Source organism: Theropithecus gelada, chromosome 1 (genome assembly GCF_003255815.1).
Source record: "Theropithecus gelada isolate Dixy chromosome 1, Tgel_1.0, whole genome shotgun sequence".
In the NCBI taxonomy this organism is placed as follows: domain Eukaryota; kingdom Metazoa; phylum Chordata; class Mammalia; order Primates; family Cercopithecidae; genus Theropithecus; species Theropithecus gelada.
Genome location: NC_037668.1, coordinates 74,266,784 through 74,291,311, shown reverse-complemented (window position 1 = coordinate 74,291,311; position 24,528 = coordinate 74,266,784). Strand labels below are relative to the sequence as shown.

Genomic DNA, 24,528 nt, shown 5'->3' with positions numbered 1-24,528 from the left:
GGTAGAGACCAGGTCTCGCTATATTGTCCAAGCTGATCTAGAATTCCTAGGCTCAAGTGATCTTCCCACCTCGGCCTTCCAAAGTGTTGAGATTACAGGCATGAGCCACTGTGCCTAGCCTACTTTCTACATCTTGATGGTGATGGTGACTACACTATTATATACAATTATCAATATTTATTAAACAATATATTTAAAATGTATGAACTATATTGTATGTAAAGAATAACTCCACAGAAAAGAAAAAAACCTTTCATTCAGAAAGGGCATCATGCTACATTTACTCTTCTGGGATTAAACTTTTTTCACTTAATTATTTTATTGCTCAGATTCATCCATATGGTTAAGTATCATTATAGTTCATTTGACAATTGTATAATATTCTATTATGTGAATATTCTAGTTTACTTGTCCACTCTCTTGCTCATGGGCATCTGGGTTATTTCTAGGTTTTGCTTTTGTGAATAGGGCTGCTATGAATATTCTTGTACATGTCTCCTGGTGTACATGTATGAGTTTCTCTAGGATTTATCCCCAGTATTGGATTAACTGGGTTATAGGGTAGCTGAATGTTCAATTACAGCAGATAAACTGTTTTCCAAAGTAGTTCTCTGCTTTTCTTATCTAGGTCTGTCTGTCCCCAATTAGATCATGACTCTAGAGGCAGGGGACCCTCTCATTTTGAATTACCACTGCTTAGCATTCAATTAGCACCAGGCTGGATATCCAGGAGTCCAAGGGCAGAAGCCCAGGCATCTGAGGCCTTTTAGCCTCAACAAATACTAAGTACTATACAGAGTGAACAGCATGCAGGGACCATATGCCACACACGGAGCCTGGTTAGGGTCCTACTCAGAGCACTAACCATGCCCCTTGAAGCTCCATCTTCTAGCTTCACCTGATTTTGAGTCTCAGAGATCTTCCAGGGTCCTCAATTACAATGCAAATCCCAAAAGAAGGCTTAACCTCAGTTAAAGTCCCTCCTCAACTGACACCTCTAATACCCAAATAAGGATGAGCAGGAAAGGCAGAAGGGACAAAAAGAGTGGCAGGAAGAGGAGGAATAAGGAAAGTGGAAGAGCCAAGAAGCCTTCAGGTATTCTAAAGTTACATACCCTTTTCTGCACAGGACCAGTTTTCCAGGGAAAAAAAAAAAAGTTTAAAAAAGAAAATATCTGCAAGTGACCCTGAGCAATTTTTTATATCCCTGCCACTAAAGGTTACTTTCTTTTGGCAAAAGTTACAAAAACAACATATCGAGTATGCAGTCAGTAAATGATGAAATCTTGCCCTGAACACAGTGTGTGCAGTGAAGCCCTGTGATGCTGAGGGAAGAGTTAGGGATTAGGGGGTGGGCCAAAGAAAAGGTACCAGAGTTCAGCTGCAGACTAGAAACAACAGAAAGTCTGGAATACAACAAAACAAAACATCAGAAAATTCCTAGGTGTTCAGAAAGCAAAAGGAGAGTTACCATTCCAAAGGATGAGGAAGCCCAGTAATCTCCCACAATCCCAACTGCTACATCTCCAAGAGCTCCCTAGCTACCTGTCATACACGAGGTCTGGGAATACTTGCTAGAAGAATGAACAAAGAACAAGGCACGCACAAGAGTATGATGGTTTTGTAGCAGAAGCAGCCTCCTAAGCCACATTTGGGCAGCAGTATTGTTGACAGCAGGAATGGTCAGAATTATTCAGCTCAGAGGGCTTTTCCAATGTGAGTAGGTAAGCAGATTATTTTGCACTGGCTTAGTATTTTTAGTTACTTGTTCCTTAAATTAGATCATGAGCCATATGGAAAACCCAGGCGGGCTTAATTGAGCCTACTGGCTGCTCAAGACTGATCAGGTGGAACTCACTTCAAGGATGACAGGGGCTCAGTAACTGGCTGGTACAAGTGGAACTAATGGTATGTGCACTGACATGAAGTCCCCAACTGTAGCTCCACGTCTATAGAGCTTCAACAACTTTATTGGCCAAATGCTTCTATGTTTACAACTTAGTGTAAGCCTGCTCACTGGCTTCTCCTTCTAAGCCCCTAAGGGGGCAGTGAACTTTGGTACAGGCCTGGATATGGGGCAGGGGGTAATGAGTGAGTTAGAAACCTGCTGATGTTCCACAATTGGACAACAGGACAGAAAATCTTCTACTTCTTACTGCCAAAAACTGCAGAAAGACACGAACAGGATGGAGACAGGACCCAGAGTGCATCTCTGCCACTGGTCCCAGTTTCCAATTTCTGGTGCCTCCAACAGAGTATACCCTTTGTCTTCTTGCTTCAGGGATTGGGTGATGCTATGTCAGCCTATGCATTTTGCAGAAGTACATAGGGCCAAAATTGGCCATGAGGTTTGGTATTACCAGCTCCCCAACCTGGCAGGATGAGAAGAAACAGAATGTGTCCATGAAAAGCCTTCGGAAGTGAGTCAGATCTTCCACCTGCACCTGGATACTGTATTGATTGGCCAGGAGCTCAATGGCACCTTGCACCACATACTCGTTCTGTAAGTGTGAGAGTGAGCAGGTGGAATAGACAACGTGGCCTCCTGGTTTGGTGGCAAGGAGTCCAGCCCTGAAACCAGAAAGAGACAGAAGCAGTGACTAGTGAGCTTCCCAGCAGTAGAAGAGCAACATAAGGAGCTGCAAACATGGATAAGGGAAGGCTACTATGGGATGGGTAGCTGGTTAGACAGCCTCTCAAGTCCCTTCCCCAATGACACTGCCTGAAAAGCCATTCTCAAGGCAGATAGCAACCCAACCTTACTCCATGAGCTCTTCACTAGGAAGTCTCCTTACAAGGACCCCCTGAGCTCTGTTGATGGACCAAATTGCTATGCTGGCTATGGAATGAGTCCTTACCCTAGTAGTTATTTTTCAAACATGTGCTACTCACTGGTACTGAGGATGAAATAGCATGAGTGAATCTGTGCAGCCCACTCTAGTATATATGTCCTACTAGATAGGGTTGTTTTTGTTTTTGTTTTTGTTTTTGTTTTTTTGAGACGGAGTCTCGCTGTGTCGCCCAGGCTGAAGTGCAGTGGCGCGATCTCGGCTCACTGCAAGCTCCGCCTCCCGGGTTCACGCCATTCTCCCGCCTCAGCCTCCGAGTAGCTGGGACTACAGGCGCCCGCCACCACGCCCGGCTAGTTTTTGTATTTTTAGTAGAGACGGGGTTTCACCATGTTAGCCAGGATGGTCTCGATCTCCTGACCTCGTGATCCACCCGCCTCAGCCTCCCAAAGTGCTGGGATTACAGGCTTGAGCCACCGCGCCCGGCTGTTTTTGTTTTTTGAGACAGAGTCTTGCTCTGTTACCCAGGCTGGAGTGCAGTGGTGCAATCTCAGCTCACTGCAGCCTCCACCTCCTAGGTTCAAGTGATTCTCCTCCCTCAGCCCCCTGAGTAGCTGGGACTACAGGTGTGCATCGCCACACCCAGCTAATTCAGATAGGGTTTTCATGTTCCAGAGATGATCCCATGATTTCTGTCTCCTCTAGGCAGATCTCCAGCCATAAGATTCCTGTGTGGGTTATGGTCTTGGTAAGAGCTTCCAGTCCCCCAGTCTCCCAGGTGACCAGACTCCCAGAGCACTCTGGCACAAAGTCCTGAGTTTAAAAATCTGTCACTCACGCAAGAAGCTGCATTTGCAGCACAGGCAATATCTGTCGCTCCTTCTTCCTTGACCGCTTAAAGATGTTGTTTTCCTCCTCATGAAGGGAGTGGCGGTCTGTGGTACAGGGCACATCCACCAGCACCTACCCAGAGTGTTAAAGGGTAAAGTATTAAAGATCCTTATAGGCTTCTCTTCCTTAGACCAGAGATGTTTTAGGCCCCTGGCCTAAGTTTGTGAAATATTCCCTCTGCCCATCCCTCCTTTGCAGAGTACCTGACAAAGTTCTTCATTTTAACTTGGTAGACAATTGTGAAATAATGACTGGGGAAATAGTATATCTGGGAATATTCATGGCTGGTCAAAAACCCAAATTAACACATAAACAACTATAATTTTTTTTTTTTTTAGAGATAAATATTGCTCTGTTGCCCAGACTGGAGTACAGTGATGTGATCATAGGTCACTGCAGCCTCAAACTCCCTGGGATCAAGCAGTCCTCCCACCTCAGCCTCCTGAGTAGCTGGGGCGACAGATGCAAACCACCACTCCAGACTAATTGACTAATTATATATATATACACATACACACACACACACACACACACAATTTTTAAATTTTTTTTGAGATGGAGTCTTCTCTGTTGCCCAGGCTGGAGTGCAGTGGTGCAATCTCGGCTCATTGCAAGCTCCGCCTCCTGGGTTTACGCCATTCTCCTGCCTCAGCCTCCCGAGCAGCTGGGACTACAGGCACCCACCACCATGCCCGGTTAATTTTTTGTAGTTTTAGTAGAGACAGGGTTTCACCGTGCTAGCCAGGATGGTCTCAATCTCCTGACCTCATGATCTGCCCGCCTCGGCCTCCCAAAGTGCTGGGATTACAGGCATGAGCCACCGCGCCTGGCCTAATTTTTGTATTTTTGTAGAGACAGCATTTTGCTATGTTGCCCAGGCTAACTATAATTCTCTAAACAGTACACTTATGATTTGGTCATTTCTGTATTATACTCCAATAGGAAAGTTATTACAGTCTGGACAACCTAGTGAGAGTGAGACCCCACCTGTACAAAAAAATTTTTTTAATTAGCCAGGCATGGCGGTGGCATGCACCTGTAGTCCCGACTACAAAAAATTAGCCAGGTGTAGTGGCATGCACCTATAGTCCCAGCTACTCAAGTGGCTCAAATGGAAGGAATACTTGAGCCCAGGAGGTTGAGGATGTGGTAGGCCGAGATTGTGCCACTGCACTTTAGCCTGGGAGATACAGTAAGACTTTGTCTCAAAAAATAAATAAATAAAATAAAGTTATTAGAAAATTATGACAGGAGGCTGGGCACAGTGGCTCATGCCTGTAATCCCAGCACTTTGGGAGGCCGAGGTGGGTGGATCACCTGAGGTCAGGAGTTCGAGACCAGCCTGGCCAACATGGTGAAACCCCGCCTCTACTCAAAATACAAAAATTAGCCAGGTATGGTGGCACATGCCTATAATCCCAGCTACTTGGGAGGCTACGGCAGGAGAATCGCTTGAACTTGGGAGGCAGAGGTTGCAGTGAGCCGAGATTGCGCCACTGCACTCCAGCCTGAACACCAAAGCAAGACTCCGTCTCAAAAAAAAAAAAAATTAGCCGGGCGTGGTGGCAGCACTCTTGTAGTCCCAGCTACTACTCAGGAGGCTGAGGTGGGAGCATTGCTTGAACCTGGGGGGTGGAGGTTGCAGTAAGTCAAGATCGCACCACTGCACTCTAGCCTTGGCGACAAAGCAAGACTTTGCCTCAAGAAAAAAAAAAAGAAGCTTACGATAGGACACAAAAATAACCACAAAACTTAAAAGGAAACAAGACTCCTTGAGCAAGTCAGCAGAAACAGAATCCAGTAAAACTGAATTCCCAGTTTATTTGTTTGTTTGTTTTTGGGATGGAGTCTCACTCTGTCACCCAGGCTGGAGTGCAATGGCGCGATCTCAGCTCACTGCAACCTCCAACTCCTGGGTTCAAGCGATTCTCCCACCTCAGCCTCCTAAGTAGCTGGGACTACAGGTACACGATACCACACTCGGCTAATTTTTGTATTTTTTTAGTACAGACGGGGTTTCGCCATGTTGGCCAGGTTGGTCTCAAAATCTTGACCTCAGGTGATCCACCCGCCTCAGCCTCCTAAGGTGCTGGGATTACAGGCATGAGCCATCATGCCTGACTGACCCCAATTTGTTTTGTCAATGAGACTAGTCAATTGCAGGAGTGAGAAAGGGAGAAAGAGTAGGAGTGAGATGGGGAGAAAGAGTAGATGAAGTTCCATCTGTAATTGATTGTCAACAATAGTTTTGATATAGGAATTATCCAATGTAGAATTAAAATATTAATATAAACCTTCTTAGATAACAAAAGAAGTTAAAAGAAAAACAAAACAGCAAGGACAGAGACACCACAGTGAAAGAAACATGGTAAATAAACACAGTAAAATAATTTGACAGGGGTCAGGCGCAGTGGCTCACACCTATAATTCCAGCACTTTGGGAGGCTGAGGCAAGCAGATCACGAGGTCAAGAGATCAAGACCATCCTGGCCAACATGGTGAAACCCCATCTCTACTAAAAATACAAAAATTAGCTGGGCGTGGTGGCGCGCACCTGTAGTCCCAGATACTCAGGTGGCTGAGGCAGGAGAATCGCTTAAACCCAGGAGGCAGAGGTTGCAGTGAGCCAAGATCGTACCACTGCACTCCAGTCTGGCAACAGAGTGAGACTCCATCTCAAAAAAAATTAGGCCGGGAGCAGTGGCTCACGCCTACAATCCCAGCACTTTGGGAGGCCAAGGCGGGCGAATCACCCGAGGTCAGGAATTCAAGACCAGCCTGGCCAACATGGCGAAACCCTGTCTCTACTAAAAATACAAAAATTAGCCTGGCATGGTGGCGGGCACCTGTAATCCCAGCTACTCAGGAGGCTGAGGCAGGAGAATCGCTTGAACCCGGGAGGCGGAGGTTGCAGTGAGCCAAGATTGTGCCACTGCACCCCAGCCTGGGCGACACAGCGAGACTCCGTCTCAAAATAAATAAATAAATACAAAAATTAGTCGGGCATGGTGGCGGGTGCCTGTAATCCCAGCTACTTGGGAGGCTGAGGCACAAGAATTGCTTGAACCCGGAATGTGGAGGTTGCAGTGAGCCAAGATGAGGCCACTGAACTCCAACTTGGGCAACACAGCGAGACTCTGTCTCAAAAAATAAATAAATAAAATAATAATAATTTGACAGAGCTGAGATCAAAATCATCAATGGCATCAATTGCTTAAGTCAGCAATGAAAAGAATAAAATTTATAGATTGGCTCACAAAGCAAAACCTGTCTATGCAGCATATAAGAGATACACCTAAAAGGAAATGGCCTAAATACAAAGGGATGAGCAAAGGTACAGCTGCAATGTTAAATAAGAAAAAAGCTGTAGGAGTTTCCCCGACCCAAAAAGGAGGATATGTCTATAGACTCTTTCCTTACTCCTTCTCAAGTGTCCCGAGTCGTGGCCACAACTCTTAGGAAGATGGCTACAAGATATACTTAGGACCGCTGGACTCCTGAGCCCCTGATGCAGAGAAACAGCAGAGCTATGTAATTTCAAGGGGACTATAAATCGATGGCAATATATCTGAATATCTTGGTTCTAATATATCTAATATTGCTTCAGTAGTGTCAACAGTGGAAAATGTTCATTTTGAGAGGCCAAGGCGGGCGGATTGCTTTAGCCCAGGAGTTTGAGAACTGCCTGGGCAATATGACAAAACCCCGTCTCTACAAAAAATACCAGAAAAATTAGCTGGGCATGCTGGCACATGCTTGTAGTCCCAGCTACTTGGGAAGATGAGGCAGGAGAATTGCTTGAGCCCAGGGAGCAGAGGTTGCAGTGAGCCGAGATTGTGCCATTGTACTCCAGCCTGGGCAATGGGCGTGAAACCCTGTCTCAAAAATAAAAAAATATGTTGATCTCAGTCACAGAAGAAAGAAAAGGAAGTTGTACTGTTGCACTACACTTAGGAAACATTTAGGGAGGGTAGTCAAATCACTCCACATCAGATATGGCACGTGCATCTTCACATCAGGCACTGGCATGGACGTCAGTCATAAATAACCAGTCCTGCCAGGATAGTGCTCCCACTGAATCTCAGCCCTGGGCAAGTGTCTAACAAATATTATTTGTATTAATATAAATTTGTATGATATTGTATTATAAGGGAAGATAGAAATATGTTCAAATAAACATCATATTATTTGAAATAGAGCTCACAAAAAAAAGAAAGTTGTGAGTTGGGGGGAAGGGTTAGTGTCTTCCATGAACATGCAGAGCTCTGAGGTCCTGTCCCTTCTCCAGCTGATGGACAAGTGGAGCTGGGAGAAGGATGGAGTTACCAAGAGTATGTAGAGCCCTGAGGTAGTATTCTTCTTTGCATCTAAAGTGCTTAACGCAGCTGGGCGTGGTGGCTCACACCTGTAATCCTAATGCTTTGGGAGGCTGAGGCAGGAGGATCACTTGAACTCAGGAATTTGAGACCAGCCTGGACAACATAGTGAGACTTCATCTCTACAAAAAATTAAAAAATTAGCCAGGCATGGTGCACGTGCCTGTAGTCTCAACTACTTGGGAGGTTGAGGTAGGAGGATCCCTTAAGCCCAGAAAGTCAAGACTGAAGTGAGCCATGATTGCGCCACTGCATTCCAGCCCCAGCAAGACCTTGTCTCAAATAAATAAATAAAAGTACTTAACACTTGCCTACCACGGCAGAGTATATTGTACACAACTAGTTTTTTTGTTTTTGTTTTGTTTTGTTTTGTTTTGTTTTCGAGACAAAGTCTCGCTCTTGTACCCCAGGCTGGAGTGCAATGGTGTGATCTCGGCTTACTGCAATCTCCGCCTCCTGGGTTCAAGCAATTCTCCTGCCTCGGCCTCCCGAGTAGCTGGGATTACAGGTGCCTGCCACCACACCCGGCTAATTTTGTATTTCTAGTAGAGACGGGGTTTCACCATGTTGGCCAGGCTGGTCTCGAACTCCTGACCTCAGGTGATCCACCCGCCTCAGCCTCCCAAAGTGCTGGGATTACAGTCGTGAGCCACCATGCCCGGCCACAACTAGTTTTTCAACAAACAAATTAACAAAGACATCTTCAAACATCAAAGCTGTCAAGTGAAATAGCAGGTCACTCATTCTATATTGTTCCAAAATAAGTAGCTAGGATCAATGAATGGAAATAATAATTATAATAATGGTAAGGATTGTGATGATTATAATACTAGTGAATGTTTTCTATATTCCAGACATTGTGCCAAATGCATTCTTATTTAATTTTCACCTACAGGATAGGCACTATACTATTACCCTCATTTTACAGATGAAGAAGCTGAAGTTTAACTGAAAGTTAAGTAACTCACTGAAACTTCTCTGGCTGATAAGTAATGGAACCAGGTCTAATCCAAGCAGTCTGATTCCAGAATCCTTGCCCTCACCCATATACTATGCAATCTACAGATTGCAGTAAGAGGCAGAACTTTCTAACATTGTAAGTGTTCAACAACAGAATCTCAGTGTGCACCCATCAATGGATGTGTTTAAGCATAGGCTGAAAAATGATGATGGCTCCTGCTTGCCTAATTTTCACCACCAGGTACTATACTAAGTGCTTTCCCTGGATACTCACTGAATCCGCACAATAATCCTAAGTGGTAGGATTACCCTGTTTCACAAACAAAGAGGTTGAAGTTCAGCAAGATCAACAGTTTGCCTAAGGTTAGTAAGTAGCACCCCTGTAATGTAGAAATTGGTTAGGCTGACAGGAGAGGTCATGCTCTCTCCACCATGTTCCACTGCTCTCATATCAAGAAAAATGAATAGGCCAGGCGCAATGGCTCACACCTGTAATCCCAGCACTTTGGGAGGCTGAGGCGAGTGGATCACTTGAAGTCAGGTGTTCGAGGCCAGTCTGACCAACATGGTGAAACCCTGTCTCTATTTAAAAAAAACAAAATTAGCCAGGCGTGGCGGCACACACCTGTAATCCCAGCTGCTTGGGAGCCTAAGGCAGGAGAACTGAACTTTGAACTGAGGCTTGAACCAGGGAGGCAGAGGTTGCAGTGAGCCAAGATTGCATCACTGCACTCCAGCCTGGGCAACAAGAGCAAAACTGTCTCAAAGAAAAAGAAAAAAATGAGTAGGGGATTCCTATACAGGCAGAAAGCAAGTCTCAAGCCTATCCAAGATTCCATAAGCCTTGGTCTTTCTTTCAGTTTCTTAGAGTGGTTGAGGCAGAATGGTGAGAACTAGACAGATTGGGTAAATCAGGTGACAACACAGAGACAACAGCTATATATTTTATATATTTTTAGAAATATGTGTTCTAAACAAATATTTTTAGAATATGCCATTTAAAATAAAATAAATAACTTAAAAACATGAAGAGACTGGCCTGGCACAATGGCTCACACCTATAATCCCAGCACTTTGGGAGGCTGAGGTGGGAGGACTGCTCAAGCTCAGGAGTTCAAGACCAGCCTAACATAGTGAGACCCCATCACTACAAAAAATCATTTGCTGGGCATGATGGCATACTCCTCTAGTCCCAGCTACTCGGGAAACAGAGGCAGAAGAACCCCTTGAGCCCAGGAGGTTGAGGCTGCAGTGAGCTGTGTTCACACCACTGTACTCCAGCCTGGGTGACAAAGTGAAAACCTGCCACTCAAAAAAAAAATTTTAAAGTAAATATGGAGACTTTCAACATGATTCATAATAAGAGACTGTAAATTAGATACTATCCATTTGGCAAAAAAATTAAGTTTGATAGCATCAATGTTGGCAGGATGTGGGAAATCAGTACTCATTCCTTATCAGTAGGAGTGAAACTGGTTTAACCTCCACAGAGATTTAGCAATCTCTATCAAAATCTTAAATTGATATAAACTGTTATTCAACAACTATACTTCAAAAATGTCAACAAAATTAAAAAAGGACTTAACCCCAGGACACATTATTAAATGAAAAAAATACAAAGTTCAGAAGAGTGAGTACAATATAATATACTACCGGCCAGGCGCAGTGGCTCACGCCTGTAATCCCAGCACTTTGGGAGGCCAAGGCGGGTGGATCACGAGGTCTGGAGTTCAAGACCAGCCTGGCCAAGATGGTGAAGCCCCGTCTCTACTAAAAAAAAAAATACAGGCTGGGTGCGGTGGCTCAAGCCTGTAATCCCAGCACTTTGGGAGGCCGAGACGGGCGGATCACGAGGTCAGGAGATCGAGACCATCCTGGCTAACACGGTGAAACCCCGTCTCTACTAAAAAATACAAAAAAACTAGCCGGGCGAGGTGGCGGGCACCTGTAGTCCCAGCTACTCGGGAGGCTGAGGCAGGAGAATGGCGTGAACCAGGGAGGCGGAGCTTGCAGTGAGCTGAGATCTGGCCACTGCCCTCCAGCCTGGGCGACAGAGCGATACTCCCCCACCCCAAGTCCTTACAAAAAAAAAAAAAAAAAATTAGCCGGGCATGGTGGTGGGTGCTTGTAATCCCAGCTACTCAGGAGGCTGAGGCAGAGAATTGCTTGAACCCGGGAGGTGGTGGTTGCAGTGAGCAGAGATCGCACCATTGCACTCCAGCCTGGGCAACAAAAGTGAAACTCCTTCTCAAAAAAAAAAAAAAAAAAAAGAAACAATCGTTATCTATAGGGTGGGGAAGTAGGGGGCTACAGGCCAGAAGAGAGAAACTCACTTTTCACTGGATACTCTTTTGTGCCTTCTGAATTTTGTACCATGTGCTGTACTAACATTCAAAAATAAATAAATGAGTTTATTCATACTTATCTTCGTGAGGCTTTCTGAGCAACCAAGTGACTTGAGAAATAAAGTAAGCCTAATAACTTTTTTCCCCACTCAAATAGGTTCAAATTCTTTTTTGCTGCCAACTGTCTTTAATGGAGATAATAACCAGTCATCTAAGCTGATTTTTCTTTTGGTCAAATCACTGATGTAGAACTGGCTGGTCCAGAAACAGCTCTACATACTCAAACATAGGGGCTGGATCCTAACCCCTCAGGCCCTGGAGCCAGGATGGGGAGCCCACATTAAGCTGGATGCATGTCCTAAATCAAGAATCACTCACCCGGTCATAGGTGTCCCCCTCCAGTTCTCCCCATTTCCTGCCATCCCATGAGGTAACTCGAACTCGATTTCCATCCCTGATCTCTTGAGGCACATAGCTGTGAAGGATCTTCTGTAGTCTGGCTATTCGGGAAGTGGAGAGATCATTGGCAGCAAGACTGCCTGTGGAAACAAAGATACTTCAGAGGCCATGGCCCAGTGAAACATTCCACCAGCAATGGCACTAATGGAGTCAGAACAATTCTCAGGCAGTCCCAGCCAACACAAACCCCAGCATCAGGAACATTTATTATGTGCATGGCACAGCATCAGTCATTCTGGAGTGGGGTTGCAATGGCAAACACCTACATGGGCCAGAAAGTTATTTAAGTCAATGAATAAAGCAGACCAAGTAAGACTCCTTTCCTTTCTCCTTTCCTGTCCCCTCTCCCCTTTCTCCCCCTCTCTTTCCCCTTTTCCTTTCCTAGTCCCATTCTTTTCCTCTTTCTCCTCTCCTTTCCCCTTTTCCTTTCCTTTCTCCTCCCCTTTTCCCCCTCCCCTTTCCTCCCTTTCCTTTCCTCCCTTTCTTTCCTTTCCTTTATTTCCTTTTCTTTTCTTTCTCTCTCTTTCCTTTTTTTTTTTTTTTTTTTTTTGAGACAGTCTCATTCTGTCACCCAGGCTGGAGTTCAGTGGCACACTCTCGGCTAACTGCAACCTCCACCTCCTGGGTTCAAGCGATTATCATGCCTCAGCCTCCCGAGTAGCTGGGACCATGGGTGTACGCCACTTCACCTGGCTAATTTTTGCATTTTTAGTAGAGACAGGGTTTCATCATGTTGGCCAGACTGGTCTTGAACTCCTTACCTCAGGTGATCCCACTTGCCTTGGCCTCCCAAAGTGCTAGGATTACGGGTGTGAGCCATTGTACCCAGCCACATTCTTTTTTTTTTTTTTTTTTAAAGACAGGATCTCTGAGTCTGGGCACAGTGGCTCACGCCTCTCATCCCAGCATTTTGGGAGGAGGCCAAGGTAGGTGAATTGCTTCAGCCCAGGAGTTCGAGGCCAGCCTGGGCAACATAGCAATACCTCATTTCTACAAAAATAAAAATGTCTTTAAATAATTTTTTAAAAAGAGACTGAAAGGCCGGGAGCGGTGGCTCATGCCTGTAATCCCAGCACTTTGGGAGGCCAAGGCAGGCAGATCACAAGGTACGGAGATCGAGACCATCATGGCTAACATAGTGAAACCCCATCTCTATTAAAAATACAAAAAATTCGCTGGGCATGGTGGTGGGTGCCTGTAGTCCCAGCTACTCGGGTGGCTGAGGCAGGAGAATGGCCTAAGAGGCAGAGCTTGCAGTGAGCCAAGATCGCACCACTGCACTCCAGCCTGGGCGACAGAGCGAGACTCTGTTTAACAACAAAAAAAAAGAGAGACTGGGTCTCATTATGTTGCCCAGGTGGGTCTTGAATTCCTAGCCTCAAGCAATTCTCCCACCTCAGCCTCCCAAAGTGCTGGGATAATGGGTATGGGCCACCATGCCCAGCAAAGAATATTTATTTATTTATTTATTTATTTATTTATTATTTTTTTTTTTTGAGACGGAGTCTCGCGCTGTGTCACCCAGGCTGGAGTGCAGTGGCGCCATCTCGGCTCACTGCAAGCTCCGTCTCCCAGGTTCACGCCATTCTCCTGCCTCAGCCTCCGAGTGGCTGGGACTACAGGCACCCGCCACCACGCCCGGCTAGTTTTTTGTATTTTTAGTAGAGACGGGGTTTCACCATGTTAGCCAGGATGGTCTCGATCTCCTGACCTCGTGATCCACCCGCCTCGGCCTCCCAAAGTGCTGGGATTACAGGCTTGAGCCACCGCGCCCGGCCAGAATATTTATTTCTAAAAAAATATGCTCTCCCACTATTCTGGAAACCTATGGCTCTCTTCATCTTTGGTAGATACTACAGTGGATTTACCCAAAATTATTCTCCTCTTCCCCCTTAGGAATAGAACCCCAATTTTTTGGAAGGGGAAAATTGCCCCAGAAGACTACATTTCTCAACATTTCTTTAGTTTTGCTCTTGTTGCCCAGGCTAGAGTGCAATGGCGTGATCTCGGTTTACAGTAACCTCCACCTCCTGGGTTCAAGTGATTCTCCTGCCTCAGCCTCCCAAGTAGCTGGGATTACAGGCATGTGCCACCATGCCAGCCAATTTTGTATTTTTAGTAGAGACGGGGTTTCTCCATGTTGGTCAGGTTGGTCTTGAACTCCCGACCTCAGGTGATCTGCCTGCCTCGGCCTCCCAAAGTGCTTGGATTACAGGTGTGAGCCACCAGACCCGGCCAAGCTTTTCTTTCACAACTAAATATGACTATATGACTAACTTTTGGTCATAGTTGTAGGCAGAAGTATTGGATAGGAATTCTGGGAAGATATTTTTAAAAAGCTGACATAATTGGGAGATGAAATGAGTCTCTTTTGCCCAATCCTTTCCTCTTGACTCAAATATGGATGTGATGGCTGGACCTCCAGCAGTCATTTTGGACCATGAGGCCTTGCCTTAGAGCTTTATTAGTTATATATCTTCTCCCTCTTAAAGGGAGGGAGGCTAAGGCTAACACTAGCAACAAAATACATTGCAAAAGGAAAAAGGGAGCTTAAGTCCCTGATGATTGTGGAGCCTCCATACCTGGAGTGCCTATATCTCAGCTTCTCTTATGTAAGAGATAAATTAATGTTTCCTCTTTAAGCTAATTAGTTAGGTTTTCTATCAAATGCATCCAAACCTAATTCTGATTTACCATCTATCTTTCATTTTCTCTTTATTGATAGACATGAGTTCAAGAAATATCTCACTTTGCTTAGTGCTACTATGAGAAAAATATTGCAAGTTTGATGATAAATGACAGTTGATACCTGGCCTCTGAGTCAAAGAGCAACAAGGGAGGGTGCAAGAATGCAAGATGCGAGTGTCCACCTTATCTAATGGGAGTGGTCACTACTATGAACCAGCTTAGTAATACCACAAATAAATGTCTCCTTTTTTTAAATTTTAATGGAGACGAGGTCTCACTATGTTGCCCAGGCTAATCTCGAACTCCTGGACTCAAGTATTCCACCTGCCTCGGCCTCCTAGCTTGTGCTGGGATTACAGGTGTGAGTCACCACCCCCGGCCAATGTCTCCATTTTTGAGGGCACTCAAAGAAGTAAAAATTGTATTCTCTGCTCTAGAGGAATTTGCAGAAGGATATGAACTGAGAAAAAGAAAGATGGGTTCCAGTTCTGGCTCTACCTCTAATTCTTGTATTATTTATTTAATCTCCACAGAACTCAATTTCTCCCTCCATAAAATATGAGGGCTAGACTAAGTAAACCCTAACTTCCCTTCCCTATACAAATTCTGTGATCCTGTCTTCCTCGAATCAAGAGTCGTCATTTGGATAAGGAGCTGGGATGAAGGTGAGGTGCTGATAGTTAAGCACACCTTAGAAGAACAACTCTCAATTACTTCTTCTTTGCCCTTCTTCCTCCTCCTCCAAGTAATCTTACCCTTACTCATCTCCCTTCTAATGGATTCCCACAGCATTCAGTCAGATCAGAATTGTCCAGCACATCGGCTGGGCTCTCTTGCATTGGATTCATTAAGCCCATGACCCATCTTTTCTTCCCTCCCTCTGGACTTCCAGAAAATGTGATGCCTGTCTGAATCAACCAATGCCTATCATAAGGCTGGATGCTGACTCAAACTGTGCAAGCCAGCTGACAAGAGCTGGAAAACAAGGGTCTAGGCCCAACAGAAAGGCTTGGGCACAGCACAAGAGAAGCCTGGCTGAGCTCCACTTCACTCCAACTTGGGTAGAAAAGCGAAACTTCGTCTCAAAAAAAAAACAAAACAAAACAGTGCACAAGGCCTTGGCTGGGCTACTTTACTGAGACAAATAAGATGTGGGCCTATCCCCAAGGAATCCACCTTTTTTTTTTTTTTTTTTTTTTGAGACAGAGTTTTGTTCTTGTTGCCCAAGCTGGAGTGCAATGGTGCGATCTCGGCTCACTGCAACCTCCGTCTCCCAGGTTCAAGCGATTCTCCTGCCTTAGCCTCTCCAGTAGCTGGGATTAGCCTGCTACCAGGCCCGGCTAATTTTTTGTATTTTAAATAGAAACGGGGTTTTACCATGTTGGCCAGGCTGGTCTTGAACTCCTGACCTCAGGTGATCCACCCGCCTCAGCCTTCCAAAGTGCTGGAATTATATGCATGAGTCACCGTGCCCGGCCAGAATCCATCTTCTTTAAGAGGGAGAAGATATAACTAGTAAAGCCCTAAGGCAAGGCTAATGTTGCAAGGGCGATACCCATGCTGTGGGAGCACAGGAGACAGGCATCATTTCTGAACCGGCCAGCAGAAGTCATAAGGAAAGATGTCCAGGAAGTGGCACACTTGAGCTGAGGCTTGAAAGTCAAAAGGAGAGCTGGGCATGGTGGCTCACACCTGTAATCCCAGCATTTTGGGAGGCCAAGGCGGGTGGATCACAAGGTCAGGAGGTCGAAACCATCCTGGCTAACACGGTGAAACCCTGTCTCTACTAAAAGTACAAAAACAAATTAGCCAGGCATGGTGGCGGGTGCCTGTAGTCCTAGCTACTCAGAAGGCTGAGGCAGGAGAATGGCGTGAACCCGGGAGGCAGAGCTTGCAGTAAGCCAAGGTCGCGCCAGCCTGGGCGACAGAGTGAGACTCCGTTTCAAAAAAAAAAAGAAAGTCAAAAGAATTTGGACAGCCAAGGGTGAGGGAATTCCAGGGAGAAAATTTAACAAGAGCAAAGGCAACAGAGAGTAGCAGAGTAAGGTTAAAGCACATAAAGCCTGGAAGAGTGACATATAAAACATATAAATGGTGACTGCAGGTAGATCTTATCATTTTAGCTAGTAGGCTAAAGAAATGGGCTTGCCGGGCGCGGTGGCTCAAGCCTGTAATCCCAGCACTTTGGGAGGCCGAGACGGGCGGATCACGAGGTCAGGAGATCGAGACCATCCTGGCTAACATGGTGAAACCCCGTCTCTACTAACAATACAAAAAACTAGCCGGGCGAGGTGGCAGGCGCCTGTAGTCCCAGCTACTCGGGAGGCTGAGGCAGGAGAATGGTGTAAACCCGGGAGGCGGAGCTTGCAGTGAGCTGAGATCCGGCCACTGCACTCCAGCCTGGGCGACAGAGCGAGACTCCGTCTCAAAAAAAAAAAAAAAAAAAAAAGAAATGGGCTTAATCTTAGAGGAAAAGTAAACAGATGAAGAGGAGTGTGTGTCATGTGATCAACTGATCAGAGCCCTACTTTAATCTGACTTCAGAGAACTTGTTCAGCAATCTTTCTTGACCAATTGACAGAGAAAGAGAGGAACTAATGAAAAAATATACAAGCTTATCAAGTAAGTACTACCCTCCACTCTGACTTTGGGACTAGAGAACCTACCATATTCTTTTTGTGTGTGTGTGTGAGACAGGGTTTCACTCTGTCACCAAGGTTGGAGTGCAGTGGCACGATCTCGGCTCATTGTAACCTCCACCTCCCAGGTTCAAGCAATTCTCCTGCCTCAGCTTCCTGAGTAGTTGGTATTACAGGCGTGCACCATCACACCTGGCTAATTTATATATTTTTAGTAGAGACAGGGTTTCACCATGTTGACCAGGCTGGTCTGGAACTCCTGCCATCAGGTGATCTGCCTGCCTCGGCCTCCCAAAGTGCTGGGATTACAGACATGAGCCACTGCACCCGGCTGAACCTACTATATTCAATGTACCTGGGACTAGATGAGGTGGGGAGCTCTCTCTGCCCAACATACCAGCACCCTGACTTACGGCAACAGCCAGTCTGAAGCAACGCTAGTGTCTTTCCCCCAGGAGCTGCACACAGGTCAAGCACGATGTCCCCAGGCTGCAGGCCAAGGGCCAGGACAGGCAGCAAGGAGGCAGCATCCATCAGGTAGTAGTCCATGACACCTAGGCTGCCAGGTCTGGAAAAGAGAAGACCACTTTATTGTTAAATTCCAGGTCAGGACACCCACTGGGAGTCAAGGCCACCAAGTCCATGCCCTCTGGGGCCTGAGCTCCAATCAGCAAAAATTCATTTCTCAGACCCACACTTACTTATTCACTTATTCATTCATCTATACGGGAGCCAGAATTATTATTTATTTATTTATTTATTTATTGACAGAGTTTCACTTTTGTTGCCCAGGCTGGAGTGCAGTGGCACTGGAGTGCAGTGGAGTGCAGGTTGCTCGGCACACTGCAACCTCTGCCTCCCAGTTTCAAGTGATTCTCCTGCCTCAGCCTCCCGAGTAGCTGGGATTACAGGTGCCCACCACCATGCCTGGCTAATTTTTTTTTTTTTTTTTTTTGAGATGCAGTCTCGCTCTGTTGCCCAGGCTGGAGTGCAGTGGAGCAATGTTGGCTCACTGCAACCTCTGCCTCCCAGATTCAAGTGATTCTCCTGTCTCAGCCTCCCAAGTAGCTGGGATTACAGGCATGTACTAGCACGCCCAGCTAATTTTTTGTATTTTTTAGTAGAGACGGGGTTTCACTATTTTGGCCAGGCTGGTCTTGAACTCCTAATCTCACATGATCTGCCCGATTTGGCCTCCCAAAGTGCTGGGATTACAGGTGTGAGCCACTGTGCCTGGCCAATTACTGTTTTTAAATAGCTGTCTTCCTCACTAAACTGGAAGCTCTATGAGGGCTTATGCGTCAAGGCACTTGAATGCCTAGTATTTGGTAGACAATTTTTTTTTTTTTTTTTTTTTTTTTTGAGATACAGTCTTGCTCTGTCGCCCAGGCTGGAGTACAGTGGCACGATCTCAGCTCACTATAATCTCCGCCTCCCAGGTTCAAGCAATTCTCCTGCTTCAGCCTCCCAAGTAGCTGGGACTNTTTTTTTTTTTTTTTTGAGACAGAATCTCGCTCTGTCACCCAGGCTGAAGTGCAGTGGCATGATCTCAGCTCACTGCAAGCTCCACCTCCCGGGTTCATGCCATTCTCCTGCCTCAGCCTCCTGAGTAGCTGGGACTACAGGCGCATGCTGCCACGCCCGGCTAATTTTTTGTATTTTTAGTAGAGACGGGGTTTCACCGTGTTAGCCAGGATGGTTTTGATCTCCTGACCTTGTGATCCGCCTGCCTCGGCCTCCCAAAGTTCTGGGATTACAGGCATGAGCCACCGTGCCCAGCCACCCAGCTAATTTTTTTGTATTTTAGTAGAGACAGGGTTTCACCATGTTGCCCAGGCTGGTCTCAAACTCCTGAGCTCAGGCAATCCGCCCGCCTCAGCCTCCCAAAGTGCTAGGATTAGAGGCGTGAGCCACCGCGCCCAGTCAATATTTTTAAATAAATAAATCAGTCTTTCAAAATTTATTCTTTTCAAAAAATAAATCAGTCTTTTTGAAAGTCCGATAAAGTCTTTCAAAAAGTTGTAGGGTATCGATTCCCATACCCTACAACTAACATTGAGCTCTCCTTAATTGTTAAAGCAGAATTCAGCATTTGATTCCGCAGTCTTTTCTCATGCAACTTCATATACATGAGGACTGAATCAAGAAACTGGAAGTTCTTTCTTTTTCCCAGTCTAATACCAAGTTTGTGCCCCTATGCCAGCCCTATTTCCTAGGAAAGTCCCACTACCTCTTTGCTACCATGAAGTTACTTTTCCTATTCACTTTGATGGGTGGCTGTGAGGGCAAAACGAGAAGACTGCTGTGAATAACACACATTTCAACTTGAGAGAGCCCAGTGAGTTCTCATGTAAAAGGTGGCTGTTTTCTACCAGAGGCACAGAGCAGAGTGGGTTCAAAGTGCAGGTTCTGGGTCTAAATATTAGCCACATCACTTACCATCTGAGGGACCTAAAGCAAGTAAGAATCTTAACTTCTGTGTACCTCAGTTTCCCCAAATGTAAAAGAGGAGCAATAATAACTACTTCATAAGGCTGTTGACAGAACAAAAAGAGATAACATATACATAGCACCTCGAAAAATGCCTAGTCTGTATAAACATGCCATAAATATTAGCAATATTATGGTCCTTATTACAGAGAGTAGACGCTGAGTCTCATCATATCTACTTCCAGCAGGCACTCAGGACTGCTTGTCATGGCTCCAGATCCTACCTGGCAGGAGCGAAGCGACTGACATCCCCTCTGGCAAAAGTGAAGCATCGAAGGTTCGGACTGCAGGCCCAGGAGGCAGGGGATGGGGCTGCAGATTGGCCACCCTCAGACTGCAGTTCCCAGTGGGAGATGGCTTCATTCACAAAGTCCTTGGCGCTCAGCTGCTCCAGCTTAGCACTTACATGATCCCAGGCAGCAAAGTTATTGACCAGTGCACCATACTTCTGCTCTGAGAGGAGACTGACACGGATTGATGGCCAAAGATCTCCAAACTGCACACTGTAAGTCATGTCAAAATACTGCAAAGCCAGTCGAACAGCAGGGAATTTGGGCTCTGTGGCAGCCTAAAAGAGAGAGGACAGGCTTATTGGTTTTCCCAGTCTTGCCTCTACCCCCTACTACCTGACCCCACCTCAGAGTCTAGGGGCAACTTGGATCCAGCTAGTGCCCACTCCTGCTTTTACATCCAGCCTTCCTGCCAGAGAAGTCTGAGAGGGAACAGTAGCAGAGGGTGGGCCTTCCCATCCCAGGGTTGTCCGATAAAGATGTAACTCTCATGGTACTGTGTGGGGGTCATCAAGGAGGGGGACCTTGGAGTAAGAGGAACTTAGAAGAATGGGAGCTCAGGAGAGGATTCTTGAGGAAAGCCTGCAGAAGATTAGGAGAAACTATGGAGGCTCTGGGAAGCTTTGAACTTAAAAGCAAAAGGCCCTTTTCTTCTGAACAGTCCTATTAGAAAGCACTTTCATGTCTTCTAGCTTTTGTGAGCACTACAACTGATAGCTCAGTAAGATACAAAAAAAATTAATAACGTTTCAATGTGATGAAGAGATGCGGGTAACTTACCTAGCGTCATGTAGTGACCAGCACCATAATGCTTAGAATCAGAGGGTTGAGGGTCATGTTGGGAGAGTTCCCAGACCCCAGAAAGGTAGGATAAGAAGGGCACACAGAATCCTGAGGTGTGAACCAAAACAGGGACTTGTAGGATGACTGCTATGGGGGTAACAGGGGACAAGAGGACAAGAGCGAGGAGGCAGAGTAAAAGAGAAATGAAGACTTCAGATGAGGAGTCCACAAGTTGGTCCTAGTTGCTGCAGCTGGGATGCTTGTTATAGCTGGCAATCTTGTTACTATCTATGCCTTGCTCTGGCCTAGATTTTTGGTCTGGTCAGAACTTTTGCTCTGGCCTTCATTTCTTGTTATGGTGAGGACTCTCACTCTGACTGTGACTTTTGCCCCTGCTGGGACTCTTGCTCTGGCCTTGACCTTTGCCATGTTGGGGACTCTTGCTCTGGTTCCAACTTTTGCCATCATAGACTCTTGCTCTTGCCCTGACCTCTGCTAATTTGAGGACTCTCACCCTGGCGCTCATTTATGCTAAGCTGGGGACTCTCACTCTGGCCGTGACTTGTGTTTTGTTGAGGACTACTGCTCCTTTTCTGGCTTGGACTTCTGCTCAAATGATGGCTCTTGCTCCGGCTCTGACTTCTGTCATCACGAGGACTTGCTTTGGCTCCGGCTTTGGCTTTGGTGGGAACTCCTGCTCTCACTGTCACTACTCTGGCATTCCCTAATAATAGTCGAACTACAGCTGGGATTGGTGTTACAGCTGGAATCCTTGGATGAAGGCAAAGGGCAGCTGTAGGGAATCTGCAGGGGCTCTTTGCAAGGGCCTTGAGAGGCCACAGGGTAGATATGGAGGCCACAGGGGACAGTATCAGGGTAGGCCCGGACTCGGGGGACAATGGGTAAACTTCGAGGATCAAAAGGTGTTCTCAAAGGGATAAAAGAATAGATGTGGGTAGAACAAGGAGGCATCACAGGCTGACGACGAGGTTGGGGTGGGCCCCTAGGAGTGCTATAGGTGTCACACCGAGGCACAATGGGAGGGGGGCCTTTTGAATGATTGAGGGAGCCAGACAGTGGGCAGGGATGGGGGGTGGAGGGAACCACAGAGTATATATGGGTATTGCAGGGGGACCCTATGGAGGGCCCATGGGGGCTGCTCTGAGCATAACTATTGGGCGAGACAGGACCACAAGGAAGGCAGAGGGGAAGAGAAGTGGGGATAACCGTTTTGAGGGTTCTACGGACCACAGTCGGTAAGGCAGTCCCTGGGGGAAGTTCTTTGGGGCTGGAATTTGAAGGAGTTGTGATGTATGGCTCCATACAAGAAGGACCAGAGAGGCAGGAGGGAGGTGGGGGAGAGGTGCGGGCCTTAGTGGGCTTGGGCTGGCTAGAAGGGGTGTGCTGGGGAGTATTGACTAGGGAGAGACATTTGTGGGGAGTATGTGACTGTTTTAACTCTGGGGACTTAGGGGACTCCGGTTGGGGGGAAACTGGGGTGGGAAGAGGGGGTTCATTATAGCTTCTGCGGGGAAGTGACTGGGGTGGAGATATAAATTGGTTGCCCAGAGGTGAAGGGAAGGAAAGGACAGAATGAGGACCATGGGGACGAGATGGTTCCTGGGAACAAGGGGGACCAGTTGTGGTGCCCGGAGTTAGGATGAGGTAAGAGTTCCCACTTGGCTCCCAGGAGAGAAGGGACTCAAAGCAAGCCTTCCTGGGAGCCTGGGACTGGGGTGACCAAGGAGAATCAGTACTCCCGGGATGCAGGCGGATGGCATAGCAAGGACTCCCAGGGGTAGGCATGTAGGCCTCTGAAGAAAGATGGGAGTAATGATAAGAGCCCTCCTGAGGTGACCTGGGAAAGCCAGGCCTACCTGCCTGAGAAGAGAGTGGAGAGCCACAACAATTTTTCTCAAGGGGCAGGTCAAGCTGTGGTTTGGGTTCACAAGAGTCTAGAGGCCTAAGGCTGCCACGGTAAAAGCTGCCAGTAGGTGGGGAAGATGCTGGGGAGAGAAGGGGGTCATTATAACTTCTTCCTGAGGACCAGTGAGAGGGCAGAGAGATCATCAGCCCAGTTTCCAAAACTCTGTGAGAAAGGGTTGAGGAGTCCATAGGACTAGTTTCCACTGGCCGGCGAGCAAGAGGAGGTGAAATCGTGAGGCAAGTTCCCGGGGTCCTATGTGTAGGAGGAGGTGAAATCATGGGTCCAGTTTCCAAGGGTACATGAGTGAGCTGAGGGGAGGTCACTGGGCTCGTTCCCGGGGACTGATGAGCAAGGGGAAAGGAGGTTGCCGGGCTGGTTCCAAAAGCTGAAGGGCATCTGCTGGAGTAACAGAGATTAGTGCGCTGGTCAAAATACGCGCCTTGAAGACAGGCACGCCGCATTCTCGAGGGACTCATCCAGCTGCAGTAAGGGGTCCGCTGACAGAGAGGGGGTGACCCCGGAATGCTGAACTGCTCAAAATAAGGGCTGGAGAGTGGGGAACCCGAGTGGCAGGGCTCGCGGCAGTAGGTCCTTTCCAGGAGTGGGGAAGAGGACTCAAAAGAACATCTCCCTGACTGCGAGGAAGGTTGTGCGGGTGGAAGAGATGGTGGAGGCCGCGAGGGAATCGGCTGGGGTGGGTAGGGGGGCGTGCCAGTCATAGAAGAAATTCCAGGGCTTCCAGGGAAGCAAGAAAAAGGGTCTCTGGAGAAGCAGGGAGATTCCAGAGGATGAGAGGATTCGTTGCACCTTTTGCCAGGGTTTGGGCCGACAGTACGGGCAGGGTCGTCGCTGTAACCTTTCCCGGTCGCCAGAGGCAGTTCGAGGTTGAGGAAGGGGCTGAATCCTTTCCTGCAAGGCGGCGGAGACCCAGGAGTGCAGGGAAGGTCGCTATGGTATTTTCCGAGGGGTGAGGGCGACCGGGCTGGAAAATCAATGAGGAAAGGAGGAGAAGTCATGTGGGGGAAGAATGGGCAAGGGAAAAGGGGAGGGGAGGGAGGGAAGTAAAAGGGGTAGTGGGGGACAGAATGGTATGTGGACACAGCTGAGGAACAAGAGACCGTGATATCACTAAAAGAATGAAGGCGAAGGTGATGACGCAACTTAGAGGGGCGGAGTCAGGAGACTGCAGACGTAACAAGTGGAAGAAACAAACGCTCGGGACAGAAAGAGTGAGGATAGAGGCGGTGACGGAACAGACGTGAGAGGGAGGTGCCTCCGGATGCTCAGATAAGTACTTGGGAAAGACGCGTAGGCGTTCTAGAGGGCCGGGAAATGGAAGGACTGGAGAACTTTCCACCCTCACTTTTCCCTCCTGCGCCCCCAGCCGGACCTTACCCATTTTTTCTTATGTCGATGTCTCCGCGGGACCGTCGCGAAGCCCACACGCTTCAGCAGCTCCCGGACACCCCTCAGTGTCAGCGCAGCCATGTCGGCGTGCACCACTGGGTAATTCCGACCGGAACCGCAGCGGGAGACTCGCGTGTTCCGGGGAGGTGGTGAGCGCCACCCGGCGGGACACTAGCGAAAGGAAATACTTCCGACGTTCTCCCAGGACTCCGCGCGCCTCTACAGACTCCGCCCCGCCAGGGATCCCCTGAAGGCTGCTGGAAAAAGAGCAACCTGGCACCCGGAATGATGACTCTTCCTGGATGCTTGGAGCAGTGCGAGGGACTCCAAAGAAGCCCCTAGCCCACTTAGGGGATCAGGGAGGATTAGGAGCTGGTGGTTGAGTACCGAAAGAGTTAGCTAGGCGAAAAGGGAAGGGAAGGGCCTCCTAGGCCGAAATTGCATGGAGATCCTTAGGTAGAGGAAAATGAGACCAGACTTGTAG

General features: G+C 47.3%; 1 protein-coding gene across 5 annotated transcripts; it reads right to left on the bottom strand.

Moving 5' to 3' along the window:
- Positions 1-24,528, bottom strand: NSUN4 (NOP2/Sun RNA methyltransferase family member 4). 5 transcript variants are annotated; one of them, XM_025390723.1, is made up of 7 exons: positions 24,033-24,151; positions 23,445-23,619; positions 19,862-20,205; positions 17,561-17,715; positions 11,740-11,900; positions 3,628-3,752; positions 1-2,571 (listed from the first exon to the last, which is right to left on the bottom strand). In XM_025390723.1, exons 3-7 carry the CDS (start codon positions 20,149-20,151, stop codon positions 2,295-2,297), a joined length of 1,008 nt encoding a protein of 335 aa, XP_025246508.1. In that variant the 5' UTR covers positions 20,152-20,205; positions 23,445-23,619; positions 24,033-24,151; the 3' UTR covers positions 1-2,294. The 5 variants fall into 5 exon arrangements, with proteins under 5 accessions (XP_025246508.1, XP_025246499.1, XP_025246495.1 ...); XM_025390714.1 differs by lacking the exon at positions 23,445-23,619 and having other exon boundaries at positions 11,740-11,896; positions 17,557-17,715; positions 24,033-24,528; XM_025390710.1 differs by lacking the exon at positions 23,445-23,619 and having other exon boundaries at positions 24,033-24,528.

Bases quoted from the DNA above. Each gene is read 5' to 3' on its own strand.
- NSUN4 (XM_025390703.1), bottom strand. From the start codon at position 22,516: ATGCCTACCCCTGGGAGTCCTTGCTATGCCATCCGCCTGCATCCCGGG.